The sequence below is a fragment of the Saprolegnia parasitica genome, assembly GCF_000151545.1.
Source record: "Saprolegnia parasitica CBS 223.65 unplaced genomic scaffold supercont2.5, whole genome shotgun sequence".
Classification (NCBI taxonomy): domain Eukaryota; phylum Oomycota; class Saprolegniomycetes; order Saprolegniales; family Saprolegniaceae; genus Saprolegnia; species Saprolegnia parasitica.
In genome coordinates this window covers 845907-862393 of record NW_012156399.1, presented here as the reverse complement: position 1 = coordinate 862393, position 16487 = coordinate 845907, and the positions used below count along the sequence as shown (strand labels likewise).

Here is a 16487-nt window from a genome sequence, read left to right as displayed (position 1 = left end):
TCAGAGATTTCCCATACATTTATACCTTTACACACCAAACCCAATGTCATTTCATCCTTTTAAAGGTCCTCCGACGTCGATTCGCCCCAAATATCGGCTCTACCACTGCGTCAAGGGTTGGCATGCGGAATGGCGTCGCCGCGAAGGATAGTTGCCTTGTCGCCGTGCTCGCGGACTAGAGGATCGATGGCAAAAATGTGTATTATGTATAGTATACAGTAGTGGGTTGGTGCGCTAACATTTAGCAGCTGTTGAACAAGGCATGTCGAGGAAATAGAGTTTATTGTGAGCGGCATACGAAGTGCAAAACGGTATAAAGGGCATGCAATACTTGGTACATGGACTGGCAGCTCTAAGAAGGCTCGTTGCATTGAAGCCGTAGACCTTAACTTAGGCGTCGACATCAATGTCGTCGATGTCATCGAGAAATTCGATCGTGATGGCCCGCGCGTAGTCAGTCGCGAGGTGATTGCGAAGGGCCTGGACAGAAGCGGGCGCCAAGTCCAGTCCAGAGATTACCATTTTGGTGAGCGACGCGTGCTGGTACACGAGTGGCAGCAAAGCCGTCGCGTCGTTGCCGTCCAGCGTCTCGACCGAGAGCGTGTTAAGGTGGTGGAGCGTCGCCGTGCACGCCATGAGCTCAGCAACTCGGATGGTTTGTCCGACGTGGATCGAACGGGCGTTGGTGGCGGCTCGATACACGTCGGCCAAGACGTCGTTCAGGTCAGTGTAGTCGTCGAGAGTCGTCACTTGAAGGTGCAGATGCTGCAGTCGCGAGGCACGTCGAGCCGTCGCAATCAAAGGAAGCGCCTCGTCAGCCGTCGTGACGAGCACGTCTTTAAAGGTCAGACACTCGAGCGTGTCCGGGAAGTCGCCGCAGAGCTCGTGCAGCGCCCGCGACGACCCACGTACATGGTCGAGCGAGAGGTGCGTCAGACGTGACGCCCGAAGCGCCATGGCCAATGACGACATGACCGTGTCGGCAAACGCCACTGGGGACAGAGTGAGTCGCAGCAGCGTCGGTGCAAGGCCGTAGACAAACGCCGCCTGGGGCAACGTCGCATCCAAGCGCCGCTCGCTGTCGAGCGAACCCATGATCTTGAGGTCGCGCAGGCCGCTGCTGGTGCGCAGAGACCGGGCGAGGCCACCGGCCTGCGGGTGGGAGAGCTCGAAGTAGCACAGATCGATGCACTTCAGCGTCGCCTCATGGCAGCTGATGAACCGCGAGATGGCCGTGAGCACCGTCTCGGGGCACTGGGTGGCCATCGGCGAGAATGTCGGTTGGTTGAAGATGTGCAAGCTGTCGACACGACGAGAGCATTCGAATGCACAAAGCGTCCAGATAATGGCTGCACCGTCGATTGCAATGTCACCCGAGATCTCAATCACATGAGCTTCACGGATGTCCATCGCGGGCGGTAGCATCACGTCAAGCGCGTCGCAAAGGAGCGCCGTAGTCGTTTGAACGAGGCAGCTTGGCACCACCGGCGGATCCAGCGTCACCGGCACGCGAAACACCTGCTGTCGCGCGATACCGGCCGGCGAGAAAAAGCTGAGCAGCGGCAGCACCTCAAGCCCGCGAGCTATGTCCTGCGCGTCGAGGCGCGGGTGATCGATCGGCAGGATCGGCGCAACCTGGTCGTCGCCGATCACGTCGGCCATTGTGAGGAGACTCGGGTAGCCAATCGGGAGGATGTCGACCGGAAAGGCGCGGATTGCCGCAAAGAGGTCGCTCGGATGACCCACAAAGCTGAAGATGATGCGAAGCGAACGGGTCTCGAAGATGCTGAGCGGTGGCCCACGCAGGCGCCGGATCGGAGGCGCGTCCATGATGCTGATGCTGGCGTGCGATCAAAAGTCAAAGTGTGTGATGGTGAAAGAAGGCGACGCACACCTCTCGACGCAGATCATTCTGGTGACCGAGCGCGCGAGTAACACAAAACGAACCCGAGGTGCCACGGAGTAGCTTTATCACACCATGAGCGTACTACCGGTAGTAGGAGGACGGCGACAAGATTTCGAGAGCCAGGTTGTGCGACAGCATTCGGCTTCAAGTACGTGACCACACGTGACCATAGCCACGCTCGTAGACGCAGAACATGTCGGCTACAGTACTACGGTACCGATGGCACAACATGGATTGCGTCTGCCGGTACCCAGCACTCGAAAGCGCAATGCTGCGAGCAGCTCCTGTGAGGCACGCTTCCCGTCGCAATGTACTCGGCGCAGCGTGCGTGTGTTTGTTGCAGAGAGATTGATGCCAGACTGGCAAACAAGCGAGTATCGGATACTGTACTTGGAACTAGATGGCAGGAATCTCAAGCTTTCAGCTACTTGAAGTTGAAGGTCGGACTAGCACTTGATGTGGATTGGTCAAAAAATACTTTCTTTTTCCAATTGGCCGCTTCCATGTGCATGACGACGACAGTGTAAGCATGTGGCACACCACCAAGATGCGTTGCACGCGCCCCGCCACGGACGCACCAGCGGCTCCCAACCCGCCACTATAATAACGTTAGGACGATGACCCGGTCTGATCTGCACCCTAGCACACGTGCTCACTACGTGATGCGCTGCGTCGTCAAGCTGCATGCCCATCTGCACAAGCCAAACAAGGCACATCAAGCGTCACAACCCTCTTGGGCTACCTTTTCTCGATGTTCAAGACGGCCTAGAACATTTATCCAACCGCGTTCCAATATTGTATGTATGACTCTTCCTCCGCACCTGCAGCTGACTCAACGTCTGGCACGTCTGAAACGATCGCGTCTTTCAGACTGACCTGACCTACCACTGCCAGGCCCATGGACAATTGCCATCAAGGCGGCTAGTGTCACGCAGCACGAGTGGTTGCGCCGACGTCATGTCCCGTGAAATGCGTTCCAGCCGCCGCCGGTCTAGACCGTGTCCTTTAACCGAGTGTGTAAATGGAATCAATGATGTTGTTATTCATCTTAGATGTTACGATACTTGAAACCTTACTGGCGGCATCCTAATGATTCGCGTCGGTATGGAACCGGCTCTGGCGGATCATGTCGTAAGCGGCCTTGTAGCGCTTGGCCGCATTCTTGGCCGCCTTTTCCAAGCGCTGACTTGCGGTCAACGTAGCCGTCGTGTCTTTCATGGCTTGGATCAACGCATCGCGCTCCTTGACTGCTGCATCGCGCTCCTTGACTGCTGCATCGTGCTTCTCGATCAATGCATCGCGCTCCTCGACCGCTGCATCGCGCTCCTTGACTGCTGCATTGCGCTCCTTGACGACCTCGTCATATTTGCGCTTCGGCGCTTCGTGCGCAGCTCCCGCAACGATCGTGGGGTACGTCTTGAACAAAAAGTTGTCCTTGATGACAAAGTTGTCGCAGTCGTGGGCGACGGCGTTGAAGGCCTCGCGCAGCTCGTCCGCCGATACGTTCTGCGTGTCGAGGTGGCGCAGCAGCACGCACCAAAGAGGACCGTCTAGCACGGTGACGCTGACCGACGATGTGACGTCGGTGACCTTGATCAACACGTCCGAGACCACGTACGTGTGCTTGAACACTGCCGAGCCGGAGAGGTCCGCCGCCTTGTCGGCCGAGTAGCGGTCGGGCGACGCGACCGTCGCAACCACCACGAGGCCACCGTCGGCCGAGATGGCGCGACCGAGCTTGTTGTCGGGGACCACAGTGAGAGGCCCCTTGACGCCGTGGAGCGCCGAGCTCAAGGCGGCTTGGGCGGCCACCGTCGTCGCCGCGGAAGGCAAGCTGTTCATCGCCTTCTCGATGCGCGCGATCGCCATGAGCACGTAGATGAGGAAGGTGCTGCGGTTCATGGCGCCGTAGCCGAAGGCCGACTTCATGCTCTCGGCGTCGAAGCGCGGGCGCTTGCCGGTCTGCGTGGCGAACGTCGAGAACATGCTGCTTGCTGAAACCGAGTAGAAACCGAATATGACAGCATTTTCAATTGCTCGTGGGTTGTATTATTATTCAAAGTGTTTGACCGGCGTTTTTAAATAGACGGCGCTGATTGGCTTCTACACTTCCAGACACTGAATACCACGCTGCGATTGGTCCTTTGCTGTGACCGATTCGATATTTTTATTCATAATAATAGATATAAAAGCCGTGCTGCCTTTCTGCGGGTTGCAGTCGCTCGTGTTGCAGTCGTCCGCGCCGATCTGCCGCCACGGACGAGGCTGCCACGCACTCAGAAATCTCTCTGCATACCACCTGTACTAGTATTACACTTACATGATTGACCTACTCGCTAATGATGCGACGGCTTCTTGGGCAATGGCACCTGCAGCTTAGTCTCAAGCGGCAACAAGCCATGCTCGCCCGCGATGCTGAGCCACGCAAGACTGTAGTAGGCGTGCATGACGTCGGGATACGTGTTCGGGAACTTGGCGATCCCGCCACCGTGCGGAAACTGGCACGAGAGCACAAACTTACGGACGCTGGGAATGTCCACGAGGTTGTGGAACCCAAGCATCTGTAGCGTCGCGCCGTCCCAGAACGCGTAGCAACTGTCCGGCGTCTTGTTGGTGCGGCCCTGGAAGCCCCCTGCTGCCGAGAGACGAGCCAGCGGAGTAGCTTCTGCATCGAAAAGTGCACCTGCGCGAGACGGCCGCAGAGCGCTAGTGACGCCATGCCGCAGTGAGTCACGCCGCCCTGCGCTTCAAGGCCCGGGTTCATGCCAAGGCCGCCCTCGTACGTCTAGCAAGGGTGAGGATTCCTATCAAGAGCATGCAACGCACCGCACACCCATTGACGTAGCGCATGACGCCGTCGCGGTCGACCCCCGACCAGTCCTTGAGCATGTGCGAGATGGCGCAGACTCAAAAGACAAAGCGCAGATCTTCCTCGGTGCCGAGGGAGCTCGCCGAGAACCTAGCCACCACTGGTAAAACAAATATGAATGGAAGATCGCCTCGTACCCGCCCGTCGCTGGGTTTTGCAGATGGCGAAGGGACGCGATGACGGCTTGCTTGTTGACGCGGCTCAAGTTGTCGCCAAGCGTCCGGAGAATCGCTATCGACGCATACGTCGAGGCGATGTGGGCCACGTCGTACGTGCTGCTCTCGTAGTCCTTGGGCCGTTGGCCAAACACATTGCCCATCCACGGCGAACCGCGGAAGCCGCAGTCGGACACGTTGATGCTGCGGTCGCGGCGATCGGGGTGGACCTGCAGCGAGTAGACCCAGTCGATGAGCTCCTTCTTGTCGACGCGGTCGAGCTCGCCGAGGATCGCGAGGCTATGCATGCAGAAGAAGAGGAGCACGACGCGGTGGTGGTCCTGGCCCGCGTACGGCTCTGGCAGCTTGCGCAGGTGCCGGAGGAAGAAGAGCACATGCGCCTCCCGATCCATGCTGCTGCTGCTGCTGGTACGTCCAATTCGGATTTTTCACCCACTTCACCTTTGAATGCACGCAGTTTAGGGTTTAGGGCACCATTTCACTGTATTAAATAGTGTGGCAATTCAAAAAGTCGGTCCAGTACGAGAGCGTATACGTCGCGCGTGCATCAGCACGACCTCAAGTCTAGCGATGCAAAGGATTTTGCTGCATCTGGCTGTGGTGAGGATAGCCGCGTCGCAACAATTGCTGGAATGTCGATGTCTCGACATTCCACACTAAATCAGCAGTAGAATATAGTGTAAATTGTAGCGGCGTGGGATTGGGCAATATTCCAGAAACATCGGTGTGTGATTGGGCAGCGCACAATAAGATCTCATCGAGCGACGGCCAAGGACGAAGGGAAGCTGCACGAGCGGGAAAGCAATGAAGTCGCGGTCCTCAACGAGCGCATTGAGCTCGAGACGCCGGCGCGTGGCTCGCAGATGGACGACGCCGAGTCCTTCGACGTGCTGCTGCGCTCCATGTCGACCAAGAACGGCCTCAAGCGTCCCACGTTGCTCCACGTCATGGATTGTTATTCATGGCATATGCCATATTTAGCTTGACACTATCCGGACAAGGTGGCATTTTGGATCACGTTGGAAAACAGAACGATGAGCTGCATGTGCTCGGACACGAAGGGCGGGAAGCGCAACAGCGCGTTCGACATGACGCCGATGCAGGAGGCCATTGAGATCGTGCTGGCAAAGGCGCTGCCGCTGCAAACGACTGCGGTCCTGCTCCACGAGGTACTCGCGCCGTCGCCGTAGCGTACCACCCAGCAATGGTTCCTAGGCGCTTGGCTGCGTCGTGGCCGAGACCGTTCGCAGCAGCGTACGCTCCATACCGCGCAGGATTGTGCTGCAACGACCTGCTATGCTAGGAGCCGCTGCCGCCCTTCAGCGCCTCCGTCATGGATGGCTACGCCGTCGTGGCCAGCGATGGCCTTGGCCAAGTACTACTACACTATTACCCGAATCGCATGCTTCTCGTTCTGACACGAATTGGGGTAGTACCCAGTCCTCGATCGCATCGCCGCCGGTGACGCGCCAGGCAGCCAAGTGACGCCGGGGTGCGTGGCGTACGTGACGACGGGGTGTCCCTTGCCCGACGGTGCCGATGCGGTCGTCAAGATTGAAGACACGGAGGGCGTCTGTGACGCAGTACGAATGACACATGATCGCAATCAGCATGGCATAAAATGGCGCTAGAACGGCAACGAAGTCGCAATCAAGGTCCTCCACGCGGTCTCGAGTGGCACGAATATCCGCCCCATCGGCTTTGACATGCAAAGCGGCGAGATCGTCGTCGAAGCTGGCGAGGTTGTGACGCCCGCGATCATTGGTCTCTTGGCCACCGTACGTTGCTCCTTCTATGACAAGAAGCTTTGCTGCACTAACAAGGCTTCTAGGTCGGCGCCACGCACGTTCTCGTCCACCGCAAGCCCATCGTTGGCGTGCTCTCGACGGGGTCGGAGCTCGTCGACGCCAGCGCGTCGATCACTGGCGGCAAGATCCGCGACAGCAACCGCCCCATGCTGCTGGCGAGCATGCGCGCGGCCGATACCGTCGTTGTCGATCTCGGTCTCGGATTTTCTGCATTTTTGATCAATTTTGCCTCATCCATTTGGCTCAACAGGCATTTGCAGCGACGACATGGACACCCTCCGAACGCGTATCACGACTGTCTTGCCCGATATTGACATTCTCATCACGAGCGGCGGCGTCAGCATGGTACACGGCGTGTCGTCACGAATCGAACTCACTGGAACTCGCAGGGCGACCATGATCTCGTCAAGCCGCTGCTGCAGGAGCTCGGGACTGTCCACTTTGGTCGCATCCACATGAAGCCAGGAAAGCCGACGACGTTTGCGACGGTTCGCGATCGACAAACAAACTTGACGCATTGACAGATTGAAACATAGATTCCGTCAACGTCGGGCCCGGCCAAGCTCGTGTTTGCGCTGCCGGGGAACCCCGTGTCGTGCCTCGTGACGTCGTGCTTGCTCGTCGCGCCCGTGCTCCGCAAGCTGCGGGGCGCCACGGCCTGCGCCCCGCTCACGTTCAAAGCCAAGATGGCCCATGCCCTCCCGCTGGACCAGGAGCGCCCCGAATACCATCGCGCCAACGTTGCATGGAATGCCCAAGCGCAGCAGTTTGTTGCGACGAGCACCGGTGTTCAGGCCAGCAGTCGCCTCCTGAGGTACAGTATATCTCGCGTGCCGATAGAATGAACTCGAAAGTATCCCTAGTTGCCGCTTTGCGAATGCACTCTTGCACCTTCCAACGGGGCTCCGCTTGGACGAGGGCGCATGGGTCGACTGCACTTTCTCTCCGAAGCGGTGTGCTGGTTGATATCTACATGGTCTCGATTCAAATGGGCACTCTGGTAGGACATGGCTGCGCAGCAACCGGCCTTGCTGCCCGTCGCCCGGCCTGTCGCACCGGTGCCCCGGGCCACGGCTGCGCCGCGACTCTCCGTTCGCGCCTGTATCTTGACGGTAAGACGATGTTGGTTTTGTTGGAAGCTCATGTTTAGCAGGTCAGCGACCGAGTGTCGCGTGGCGAGGCCGACGATCGCAGTGGTCCGATGATGGCCAAGCTCCTCTCTGGTACACTTTCTTTTCTAGTGTGGTCTGTAAACTGGTGTATCGTCTAGAACTCCCAGGACTGGACGTGACGCTTCTGGAAGCGGCGACGGTGCCCGACGAAGTCGATGTGATTCGCAGCACCGTCCAGCGCTGGTGCGACGACTTGCGCGTCAACCTCGTCTTTACGTCCGGCGGCACGGGCTTTAGCCCGCGGGATCGAACCCCCGAGGCCATCCAGGTACTCTAACGCCATAGCACCTCGGCAGCTCTAGCGTTGTGTACCTGTAGCCACTCTTGGAGCGGGAGGCGCCGGGCCTTGTGTTCAAGATCATGCAAGCATCGCTCCTCGTGACGCCGATGGCGATCCTCTCGCGCCCCATTGCGGGGCTCCGCGGGCAAACTCTGATTGTGACGCTCCCGGGCAAGCCGAACGCGGTGGCCGAGAACATTGAGGCGATTGCGACTGTCTTGCCCCACGCGTTGCACCTCCTCGCCGACCTGTCGCACGACCACCACAAGGGCAAGGCGTAATACGTCGCGCCGTCGTTTCCACCAATTTTGAGATGCCGAAATGCAGTTTACTCCATCAAAATTTGCATTTTTTCTACTTTTGTAGTCGTTGCTTGTACACATTCCACTCGTAAAAGTCCCAGTCCTTGTCGTCCGAGCGCATGACTGACGACGATCCGTACAGATCAATCTATCACGTCAGTTCAAAATGAATCTAAAATCAAAATCAAACTCAACATAAACATGGAGTACCTCGTACAGCGCAAGCTGGTAGCGGAACCCTTTGTTTGGACACATGAGCGGCCGCCGCTGCTTGAGCAACGCGTACGCTTGCTGTAAATTCAAGTTGGTTTCCTTCATGAGGTACGCAATCACAAACGTGACCGAGCGCGAAACCCCTAACCGCATGTGTCGTCGTCTGCCTCGTCCCAAGACGAGACGGACCTGCGACACAATGGACGAGGACGCGGCCACGGACGTCCCGCGCCCGGTTCATAAAGGCAAAGACGGCGTCAAAGTGCGAGCGAATATCGAGTTCGGGCGAGTCCTTGATCTTCAAATGCATGTAGATAAACTTGCCCATGAAATGGAGATCGCATTGGCTCGCCACGTTGCAAATGTGTGTGATGCCAGCATCGTACAGCGTCACATAGTTGGCGGCCGCGTCGTCGCTGCCGACGGCCAAGTGCGCGTTGAGCAGCACAAGGTCTCGCGGCGCGCGTGAGACGCCGACCATGCCACCGAGCCAGCGCATGGCCTTGCGCAGTGACGAGTCGGACGCGCTGTACTTGAGGATGCGTCTCTAGCACGCGGTTGATGCGCATCACGAGAATAATGAATGGTATAGTGCGCAGTACTTGAGCGGCTTGGACGATCGCGGCTTCGTCGATCAAGGACGCTTGTATCGTCTCGGCGCCTGTGAACGAGCTCCGCGTGCGCTTGTTTTTGACTTCGACCAAAATGTGCTTGGGCGTCTTATCGAGTGTCTAGACAAAGGTGCAGCAACACACCAAACGGCCAGAGAGAATGACCTCGCGGACGGTAAAGAGGTCCGACTTGAAGCCCGCAGACGCGTAGCTGGGTCGGCGCGCCGCCATGCCACCTGCGTTTCGCGACTGTCTATTTTTTGTCACCGTTTTCCCATCATGCAAATGACGGCCGAGACGAGCGACGACGATGCGCTCGAGGCATTTCTGCGCGACGACGGAGTCCCGTCGCCCAACCTCTCGACCGACCACGATGCGATTTCGGACCTCGCGTCCATCGCCGTCGTTATTCCGTCGTACGTCGATCACTTTGACGTGCTCGTACCGGCCGCCGAGGTCGTTGTCGGCAGCGTCTCGCCCGAGACGCTCGCGGCGCAGGAGGCCGAGCTCGAAGCCGCGCGGCTCGCGCAGGCGCAAGCGGATGCTAGCGCGTACATTGCCCGCGAGAGTCTCCTCGCGTACAAGGAAAAGCAGACCAAAAAGCGGCTGGAAGCGCAGGCACAAGCGCACAAAACCAACTTGGCCAAGCGCGAGCTGCAGAGCCTGCGCGTCGTGGAGCTTCAGTCCAAGAAGCTCACCCAAGTCTTCCAGCACGCCGAGAGCCACATGAAGAACGTCCTTGGACAGCAGCAAGTACGCGTCGAGTAGATACGCCATAGCTCAGCGCGACATCATGTAGGCACATGTCCGAGACACGTACGGCGACGCGACGGCCCGCACTCCGATTCAAACGCGCCGGTACCGCGCCGAGTGGGCCAAGATCCCGCAGCCCGTCGAGCTCCACTTGCACATGCTTCGCGCGCCAAAGGACAAATTGCCCCAAGGCCACTATGTGCTTTTAGCAACGCTCTACGACCGCCTCGGGGGCAACCCGATCTCGTGGGGTGTGGCGGGCGAGCGCGGCATTGGTCGCGACTACCCTGGCATCACCCGGCCGATCTTTCACCGCGGCCACTTTTACAATACAGAACTGAGTCTCGACCAGAGCATTTTCTGCGTCTGCCCGTCCGAGCTCGATTTGCGCCCGGGTACGATCCTTTAATGTCTCGACTCGTCGAGCAACGGATCATTGGTATTCTCATGTGGGTAGCCAATGTCGTAATCCTCGAGCTCTACTTGCTCAGCGGCGCCAGCGCCATGCACGACACAGTCGTTGGTTGGGCCGCGCTGCCCGCGTGCACGACCGACTTTACCATCCTTGAAGGCCGCTTCAAGGTTCCGATGCTGCGCGGCGACATTGACCACACAATCACCAAGTACCACGTACGCCGACTCGCCCACATTTTGTCTTCAAGGCAATAGACAATATGAGGCTCATTTGTGTAAAATGGCGTAGGACATTGAGCGCATGTATACAATGGATCTCGGCGCTTGGCTCTGCAACGTGTACCTCACGGCCAAGCACTTGCCCCGGGAGCGGCTCGACGACGCTGGCGTCCTCCAGCGCGAGTACGACGTCGAGGTTGACTTCATGAACCAGCTTCTCAAGCTCGAAACTACCGACCGCGCGCTGCTCCACAAGGAGGAATACGCGGCAGCCATGGGCGGTGGCGTCGTCCAGACCAAGCCAAAGTCGCAGCACTTAGCCGACCATGTGTCCTGGGGCCACGCCGCGGCCGAGCTCCAGAGCGCACGGCACCGCAAGCCAAAGGCTGGGAGCAGCAACAAGGTCCTTCCTGGCGTCCCCGAGTCGGCACCCGCTCTAGTGGAAGCGCCCTCGAAGCTGAAGACGCCGAGGAAGAAGCGGTCGTGGCAGTCGTGGTTCCGCCGACGCAGCACCAAATCCAAGCCCCTCTTGGTGCGCTCGGTAGGCCCTTGCATCGATGTCACCTGCCTAACATAATCGTGTCAGATGGTCGACGAGACCATCGAGCTGCTAGAACCGAGGTCGCCACGGGCCACCGACGAGAGCGAAAGCAACGACGCCAACAACGACGACGAGGACACGCCGGCGGTGCCACCAAACGACATGCACGCGTGGGAAGGCTTTTCGTTCACGACCAACCGCCACTTGGATGAGACGGTCGCCAAGCACCAGCGCTTTGCTGTTTACCGCAAGCTGCGCTACCTCAAGCAAGAGCTGTTTGCGGATCTCGGCTTGGCCAAGGCGTCGACGCTGCAGTTTTGGCTCATGCTCTCCTTCCTTCTACTCGCTTTTTGGCTCCGCGTTTACGTCCACTACCTCGGGCAGTGGCTCTACCTCCGGTCAGCCAATGTGCCCGTCTTCACGTTCGAGCCCGCGCTCACCACGTGTGTGCTCAAGTACATTTGGAGCACCGTGCCGAGCGTCGTCGAGGTCGTCTGCATCTGCGCCGGCGTCGTCTTCAACATGCTCGCGTTTCTGCTGCTCATGCTCGTTGCGTACGTTTGTCAGCGCGTCCTTGGCGACTTTCCCGAGCTCGGCTCCCGCTTCATCGCGTGCTTTGGCCTCGGCACGGTTTTGGACCCGGCGCTCATCTTCCTCGTGGACCTCCTCTCGCACAACTATGCCTGCGCCAACCTCCCCGAGTGCGTTGACCCGTCCTCGGCCCTCTGCACGTACTACCGTCGATCTCTTGGTATATCGCTAGATACATATACATGGGAATATCTTCTAGGTGTGCCGAAGGCGACGCGTTCAAGCTCTATGCGCGCTACGTGCTCTCGGAAGGCACGGGTATCGTCGGCGCCGTCTTGACGCTGCTCCTCTACGGCATCCTCATGAGCCTCGCTGCCGTGCTCTTTTACACCTACCTCCTCCACTTGCACATGAACGGCCGCATGTTGGACGTCTACCGCCGCGTGCACGCGCGCCAAGGCACGTTCTTCGTACCCCACGACTTTGAGGTCTCGGCCGCCGAGGTGCGCAAGCTCTGCGACCGAGCATCTCGGTGGAAGTCCATGCACGGCGCCCAGCGCAAGACCGCCGTCTGCGAGTACGAGCTCCGCGACCCGCTGGACCCAACCTTTGTCGAGACCACCGTGCACATTGCAATCTTCACGCTGGAGCTCGACGGGTCGCGACAGCTGTACCGACACTTTATCCAAAACCCCGACGGCGAGATCCTCGAGGTTTTTGGCGCGCTCTCCGACAGCTTTGGCTCGCAGTACGCTTCGCTCGAGACGGCGCTTTTTCAGACGCAACCCGACGTGGCTACCCCGGGCTTGTTTGATACTATTGTATAACGCGATTCCAACCAAACGCCGCCGTCCCTTTGGCTATGCGACGGCGTCCAAGACAGCGGCTCCGAGCTCGTTGGGTCGCATCCGCGGCCGATTCCCATATCGCTCATCGTTAGAAATGTTTCAAAGAGATGCCCAGGACCACGTCGACTGCTATCTCGCGGCGACGCATCGCATGCCACCCTGGACGCAGTGGTAGAGTCGGCACGAGGTGTGGCTCCAGCTCGGAGGACTTGTTATCGTGAGATATGACATTTGAGTGTGGCGACTGTGGGTCGCATGCAGTGGCGGGGCATCGGGACGATCCGAGCTCAAGTCATCTCTACGAGGCCGAGACAAGGCAATGTGCAATCTCATGTCGAGACCGGTTGATGGTGGGCCGGTCAGCCCCTGGCAGCAGTCAGCCGACTTTTCGATCTCTCTCATGTACTAGGTGTTGAACGAGTACGGTCTCCTTCTCAGTCAATCGTAGCCGCGTGGAGAGCGCGCTCGTTGTGTTAGGTTAGGTATTCTCACTGCGTGTAGGTCACGGACCGCGTGACAGTCTGCGTCACCGAGTAGACGTGGTTTTGGCCTTCTTCTGGCGGAAGGAAGCGGGGTGGGACAAAGCCTTGGGGCCCAAAGCGCTGGTTCGCCGACGCAGTGGACGACGATGCAGCAGGTAGGACGGGTGGTGCCATGGACGTTGCGATCGACGTCGCCATCGGAAAGAGGTTGGCGTTCATACCGCTCGTCTTGTTGTGTGTTGTCATCGAGGTTGCCGCCGGTGGCAACACTTGCTGCACTGGGAACGGCGACGACCGCGGCGGAGATACGTGCGGTCGAAACGAGGAGCCCGGCGACGACTGTGCGAGCACCGGGCGGTAGGCGGGTGCGGAGGATGGCGTCGGCTGGGACACGGGTGCACTCTTTGGCCGGGCGTAAGTGGAAGCGGCTGCCGTTGTTGGCCGAGAATACGTAGTCGGTGGAGGTGGCGGAACGTAACTTGAAGCACGGGGTGCTGGCTGCGCAGCATGTGGCGGACCTGCGATCGTCGTTGGCGCATGGACCTTTGGCGCTAACAATGCCACAGTGTGATGCGATGGTACTGTAGGGGAGGCTGTGGGGTGCGGCATGCTGCCGTAGGCTTGGGCAAAGCGGGCCTCGGCCGCCGCCCGTTTCTTGGCCGCAAGCTCCTGCGCCTTGAGCCGCAAATTGCCTTTTCTTCTTGCTCGCGCCGGATCGACTCGGCCATCGACGCCATGTCGAGGCCTCTCGACGCTGCGTGGGGCGGGCCGGACCGCGCCGGCGTCGCTCGGGTCGGTTCGCCGCAGCCAGCACAGAACTTCATGTTGGTGACGTCATGGCCGCAAGCACAGGTGTTCTTGGTGTGATGAGGCGCGCCGCAGTGCATGCAGAAGCGGCAACCCGACGGAAGCGCGGCGCCACAACCTCCACAGACCTCGTCCATGCTGCTGAACCGACGTGCGAATGTGATGATGGCTTGGTCGTATCTATCCGGCGCCGATTGCAGCAATCCGGATACTGGTGCGCGGTATCAAAATGGCGCAGGTTTTTCCGGCCGGCTTGTCCGCGTTGTACACAAGCTCGCCGACGGCAACGCTGAGGCGGCGGCTTCTACCAACGAATCGTTTAAGAGCTATCGTCGCAGGTCCTAATACTGCGCCGGCAGCTATCCGCAACAGCTACTAATATGGCCAGAAACTTCGAAATCCACGTGATGGACCCATGTGGGCAGGCGTTGACAAACCAGTCGAGCCTCACGGACGCGAGCGTTCGCCAAATTGAGCTCTGTGTCAATGTGTCAACGATGCTAAATGCAACGACATGGAGGATGACCGATGCTGGCAATCGTCGTTTTGAAGGGTCGCCTACGCCGTGAAATGCTACAAAGGGGGCTTATCTTTTCGAGGCGCCATTGGTGAGCCCGTAGACGCCAGGATCGTTGCCAAGAGCATGGTAACGTGCTGTGTGGGCCCTTGATCGCAGCCATTGTCGACGCACATGTCCTCATTGCATGAGCCAGTTGAGTGTATGTACCACCGGTAAATGAGTACTATTTGAGGAGGATGTTTGCATGCTGTTCGAGAGCGAATACATCGCATGGAGCGTCATGAGGAGCTAAAGGCGGGAAGAAACTGTACATTGCAACGCTTTGGTCAGCGTGGTCATCAGTAGCATGGCGACGTCGCCGGCATGGCCGAAGTGTCTGTAGTCGAGACACAACGGCCTGTCTGCACCTCAGTTCTTAGTGGAGTCATATTTGACCTTGGATATATGTACACCGCTAAGGCGAGCTACTGGCACGTAGCATGCTGCGCAGAATGTGTAGTCTCCAAGCTTGGCTTGGTATCTCGCGCGCGTCAATGAATTTCTTAATTGAGGGCAGAACCACAGTTTCAGCACTTTTTGAGTTTAGTTTCAGATTTAAAACCTGCATGGGGAACACAATGCACAAAAATAGCAGAGCAGTTTGTATGTGTTGCCCACACGATGCCACAGAGGTGTGTTTTAATTTTCAGTCCGAGATCCGACTGGCATGGCGAAGACGGCCTTAGACGCGTACGCTGCTACCTTCTTCGCCAGCCTCGACCAACAGTCGCAGCCCTCGGAGCAGGCGGCCCCGACGACAGCAGAGCAGGTCGTGAGCGTGCTGGTACCGACGATGACGCTGGCTAGCGTGCGCAAGCTCATGCATGCCATCGAGTCTGAGCTGCAGGTTGCAGGACGCAACGCAACCCCTGTCACATCGAGCATGCTGCCGGCGCACGTTTGCGAGGATTGTGGCAATGCAGACGTCGAGAAGTTCCTTGTCACGGACCTCTCGGTCGTATGCATGGGCACGGACGGCGCCGGCTGCGGGAACGTCTTGGAGGCCTCGCGCCTGTATGAAGGCAATGCATACCGCCGCTTCGAGGACGAGGAGGACCGATCGCATCATGGCGCGCCGCCCAACCCGCTCTTCTCAGTGGGCTACAACATGCAGACGTCAATCGATAAGGTTGCTGGAGGAGTTGTTGGATGTGGACAGGTGTCACTTGTAGCTGTTTAGGATGGTGGACCCGCGGCCACCATGCTCCGGCGCGTGCACAGAGAAGTCGAGCTCTCGTGCAACGAGCTTGGCCTGGACTCGCGCCAGACGCGTGTGGGCTACAAAGACATGGTACTACCCACTCCAACTTGATGCAGGATGTACGGCCGTCTCCGTAGATGAAGCGCGAGGTGTTCAAGCTCATCGAGGACGTCGGCGCCAACTTGGACCTTCCTGACTGCGTGCTGCAGCTCGCCAAGGTGTACTTTGCCCGCGTCCGCGACCTTCGCGAGCAGATCCGCAACAAGCTCGGCACCGTGGCGGCTTGCGGCTTGCTCGCGCTCCCGACGACACGCATCCAGGAAGCGGTGCCCGTCTTTGCCTGCGGCGACTGCGCCTTGACCTTCAACGCCCAGCGAGGCCTGCGCTTCCACCACTGCCCCATGCGCTCGCCACCGCCTACTGCAGCTACTGTCGTGCACGAGACCGCCGTTGCGCCAGCTGCTGCGAGCCCGTGGGGCGCATTTGTGTTTCGCGGCGAGAAGCTCTTACACTGCTGCCCTCAGTGCCCACGCATCTACGTGACGCTTGGAGACCTCGCGGCTCACGCGGCTCGCCACGCCAACCAGAAGCGCAAGACGGACGCACGCGCGCTCGCTAGCAACACGCCGTGGAAGCGGTCCTGCTGCGTCTAGGTGGCACCTCTTCAAGCCACGACACAATGGCACATTAAGCACGGCCTTGTCCGTAATTTGTGACTGCAATGCATAGTGATGGACTTGCGTATAGTACCAGAGTAATGACTAAAAATGACTCAAATTATCGGAAAAGCAATGC

The 16487-nt window shown here is 58.7% G+C and overlaps 9 protein-coding genes across 9 annotated transcripts; 3 read left to right on the top strand and 6 right to left on the bottom strand.

The window, feature by feature from the left end:
* Positions 1-224: 224 nt before the first annotated feature.
* On the bottom strand, positions 225-1848 carry SPRG_02196 (hypothetical protein). The gene has a single exon (XM_012340747.1). It carries the CDS (start codon positions 1828-1830, stop codon positions 391-393), a length of 1440 nt encoding a protein of 479 aa, XP_012196137.1. The 5' UTR covers positions 1831-1848; the 3' UTR covers positions 225-390.
* A 1078-nt stretch (positions 1849-2926) lies between these two features.
* Positions 2927-3911, bottom strand: SPRG_02195 (hypothetical protein). The gene has a single exon (XM_012340746.1). The coding sequence runs from the start codon at positions 3890-3892 to the stop codon at positions 2993-2995; it is 900 nt and encodes a 299-aa protein (XP_012196136.1). The 5' UTR covers positions 3893-3911; the 3' UTR covers positions 2927-2992.
* Positions 3912-4242: 331 nt separating this feature from the next.
* On the bottom strand, positions 4243-4795 carry SPRG_02194 (hypothetical protein; the record flags this gene model as incomplete). The annotated part of the gene is made up of 3 exons (XM_012340745.1): positions 4243-4527; positions 4590-4691; positions 4733-4795. The coding sequence occupies 3 exons, from the start codon at positions 4793-4795 to the stop codon at positions 4243-4245; spliced, it is 450 nt and encodes a 149-aa protein (XP_012196135.1).
* Positions 4796-4813: 18 nt separating this feature from the next.
* On the bottom strand, positions 4814-5343 carry SPRG_02193 (hypothetical protein; the record flags this gene model as incomplete). The annotated part of the gene is made up of 2 exons (XM_012340744.1): positions 4814-4865; positions 4913-5343. 2 exons carry the CDS (start codon positions 5341-5343, stop codon positions 4814-4816), a joined length of 483 nt encoding a protein of 160 aa, XP_012196134.1.
* A 642-nt stretch (positions 5344-5985) lies between these two features.
* SPRG_02192 (hypothetical protein) lies at positions 5986-8492 on the top strand (the record flags this gene model as incomplete). Its single annotated transcript, XM_012340743.1, has 14 exons — positions 5986-6120; positions 6167-6205; positions 6255-6326; positions 6385-6534; positions 6583-6729; positions 6783-6954; positions 7010-7104; positions 7149-7247; positions 7296-7573; positions 7623-7686; positions 7764-7871; positions 7913-7982; positions 8030-8199; positions 8250-8492. The coding sequence occupies 14 exons, from the start codon at positions 5986-5988 to the stop codon at positions 8490-8492; spliced, it is 1842 nt and encodes a 613-aa protein (XP_012196133.1).
* A 48-nt stretch (positions 8493-8540) lies between these two features.
* SPRG_02191 (hypothetical protein) lies at positions 8541-9587 on the bottom strand. The gene is made up of 5 exons (XM_012340742.1): positions 9503-9587; positions 9329-9457; positions 8916-9273; positions 8724-8869; positions 8541-8661 (listed from the first exon to the last, which is right to left on the bottom strand). The coding sequence occupies exons 1-5, from the start codon at positions 9566-9568 to the stop codon at positions 8566-8568; spliced, it is 795 nt and encodes a 264-aa protein (XP_012196132.1). The 5' UTR covers positions 9569-9587; the 3' UTR covers positions 8541-8565.
* A 29-nt stretch (positions 9588-9616) lies between these two features.
* SPRG_02190 (hypothetical protein) lies at positions 9617-12692 on the top strand (the record flags this gene model as incomplete). Its single annotated transcript, XM_012340741.1, has 6 exons — positions 9617-10090; positions 10137-10485; positions 10548-10720; positions 10794-11264; positions 11310-11995; positions 12055-12692. The coding sequence occupies 6 exons, from the start codon at positions 9617-9619 to the stop codon at positions 12620-12622; spliced, it is 2721 nt and encodes a 906-aa protein (XP_012196131.1). The 3' UTR covers positions 12623-12692.
* Positions 12693-13131: 439 nt separating this feature from the next.
* SPRG_02189 (hypothetical protein) lies at positions 13132-14102 on the bottom strand (the record flags this gene model as incomplete). The annotated part of the gene is made up of 2 exons (XM_012340740.1): positions 13879-14102; positions 13132-13825 (listed from the first exon to the last, which is right to left on the bottom strand). Exons 1-2 carry the CDS (start codon positions 14067-14069, stop codon positions 13132-13134), a joined length of 885 nt encoding a protein of 294 aa, XP_012196130.1. The 5' UTR covers positions 14070-14102.
* A 1056-nt stretch (positions 14103-15158) lies between these two features.
* Positions 15159-16345, top strand: SPRG_02188 (hypothetical protein; the record flags this gene model as incomplete). The annotated part of the gene is made up of 3 exons (XM_012340739.1): positions 15159-15620; positions 15672-15782; positions 15830-16345. The coding sequence occupies 3 exons, from the start codon at positions 15159-15161 to the stop codon at positions 16343-16345; spliced, it is 1089 nt and encodes a 362-aa protein (XP_012196129.1).
* Positions 16346-16487: the final 142 nt, after the last annotated feature.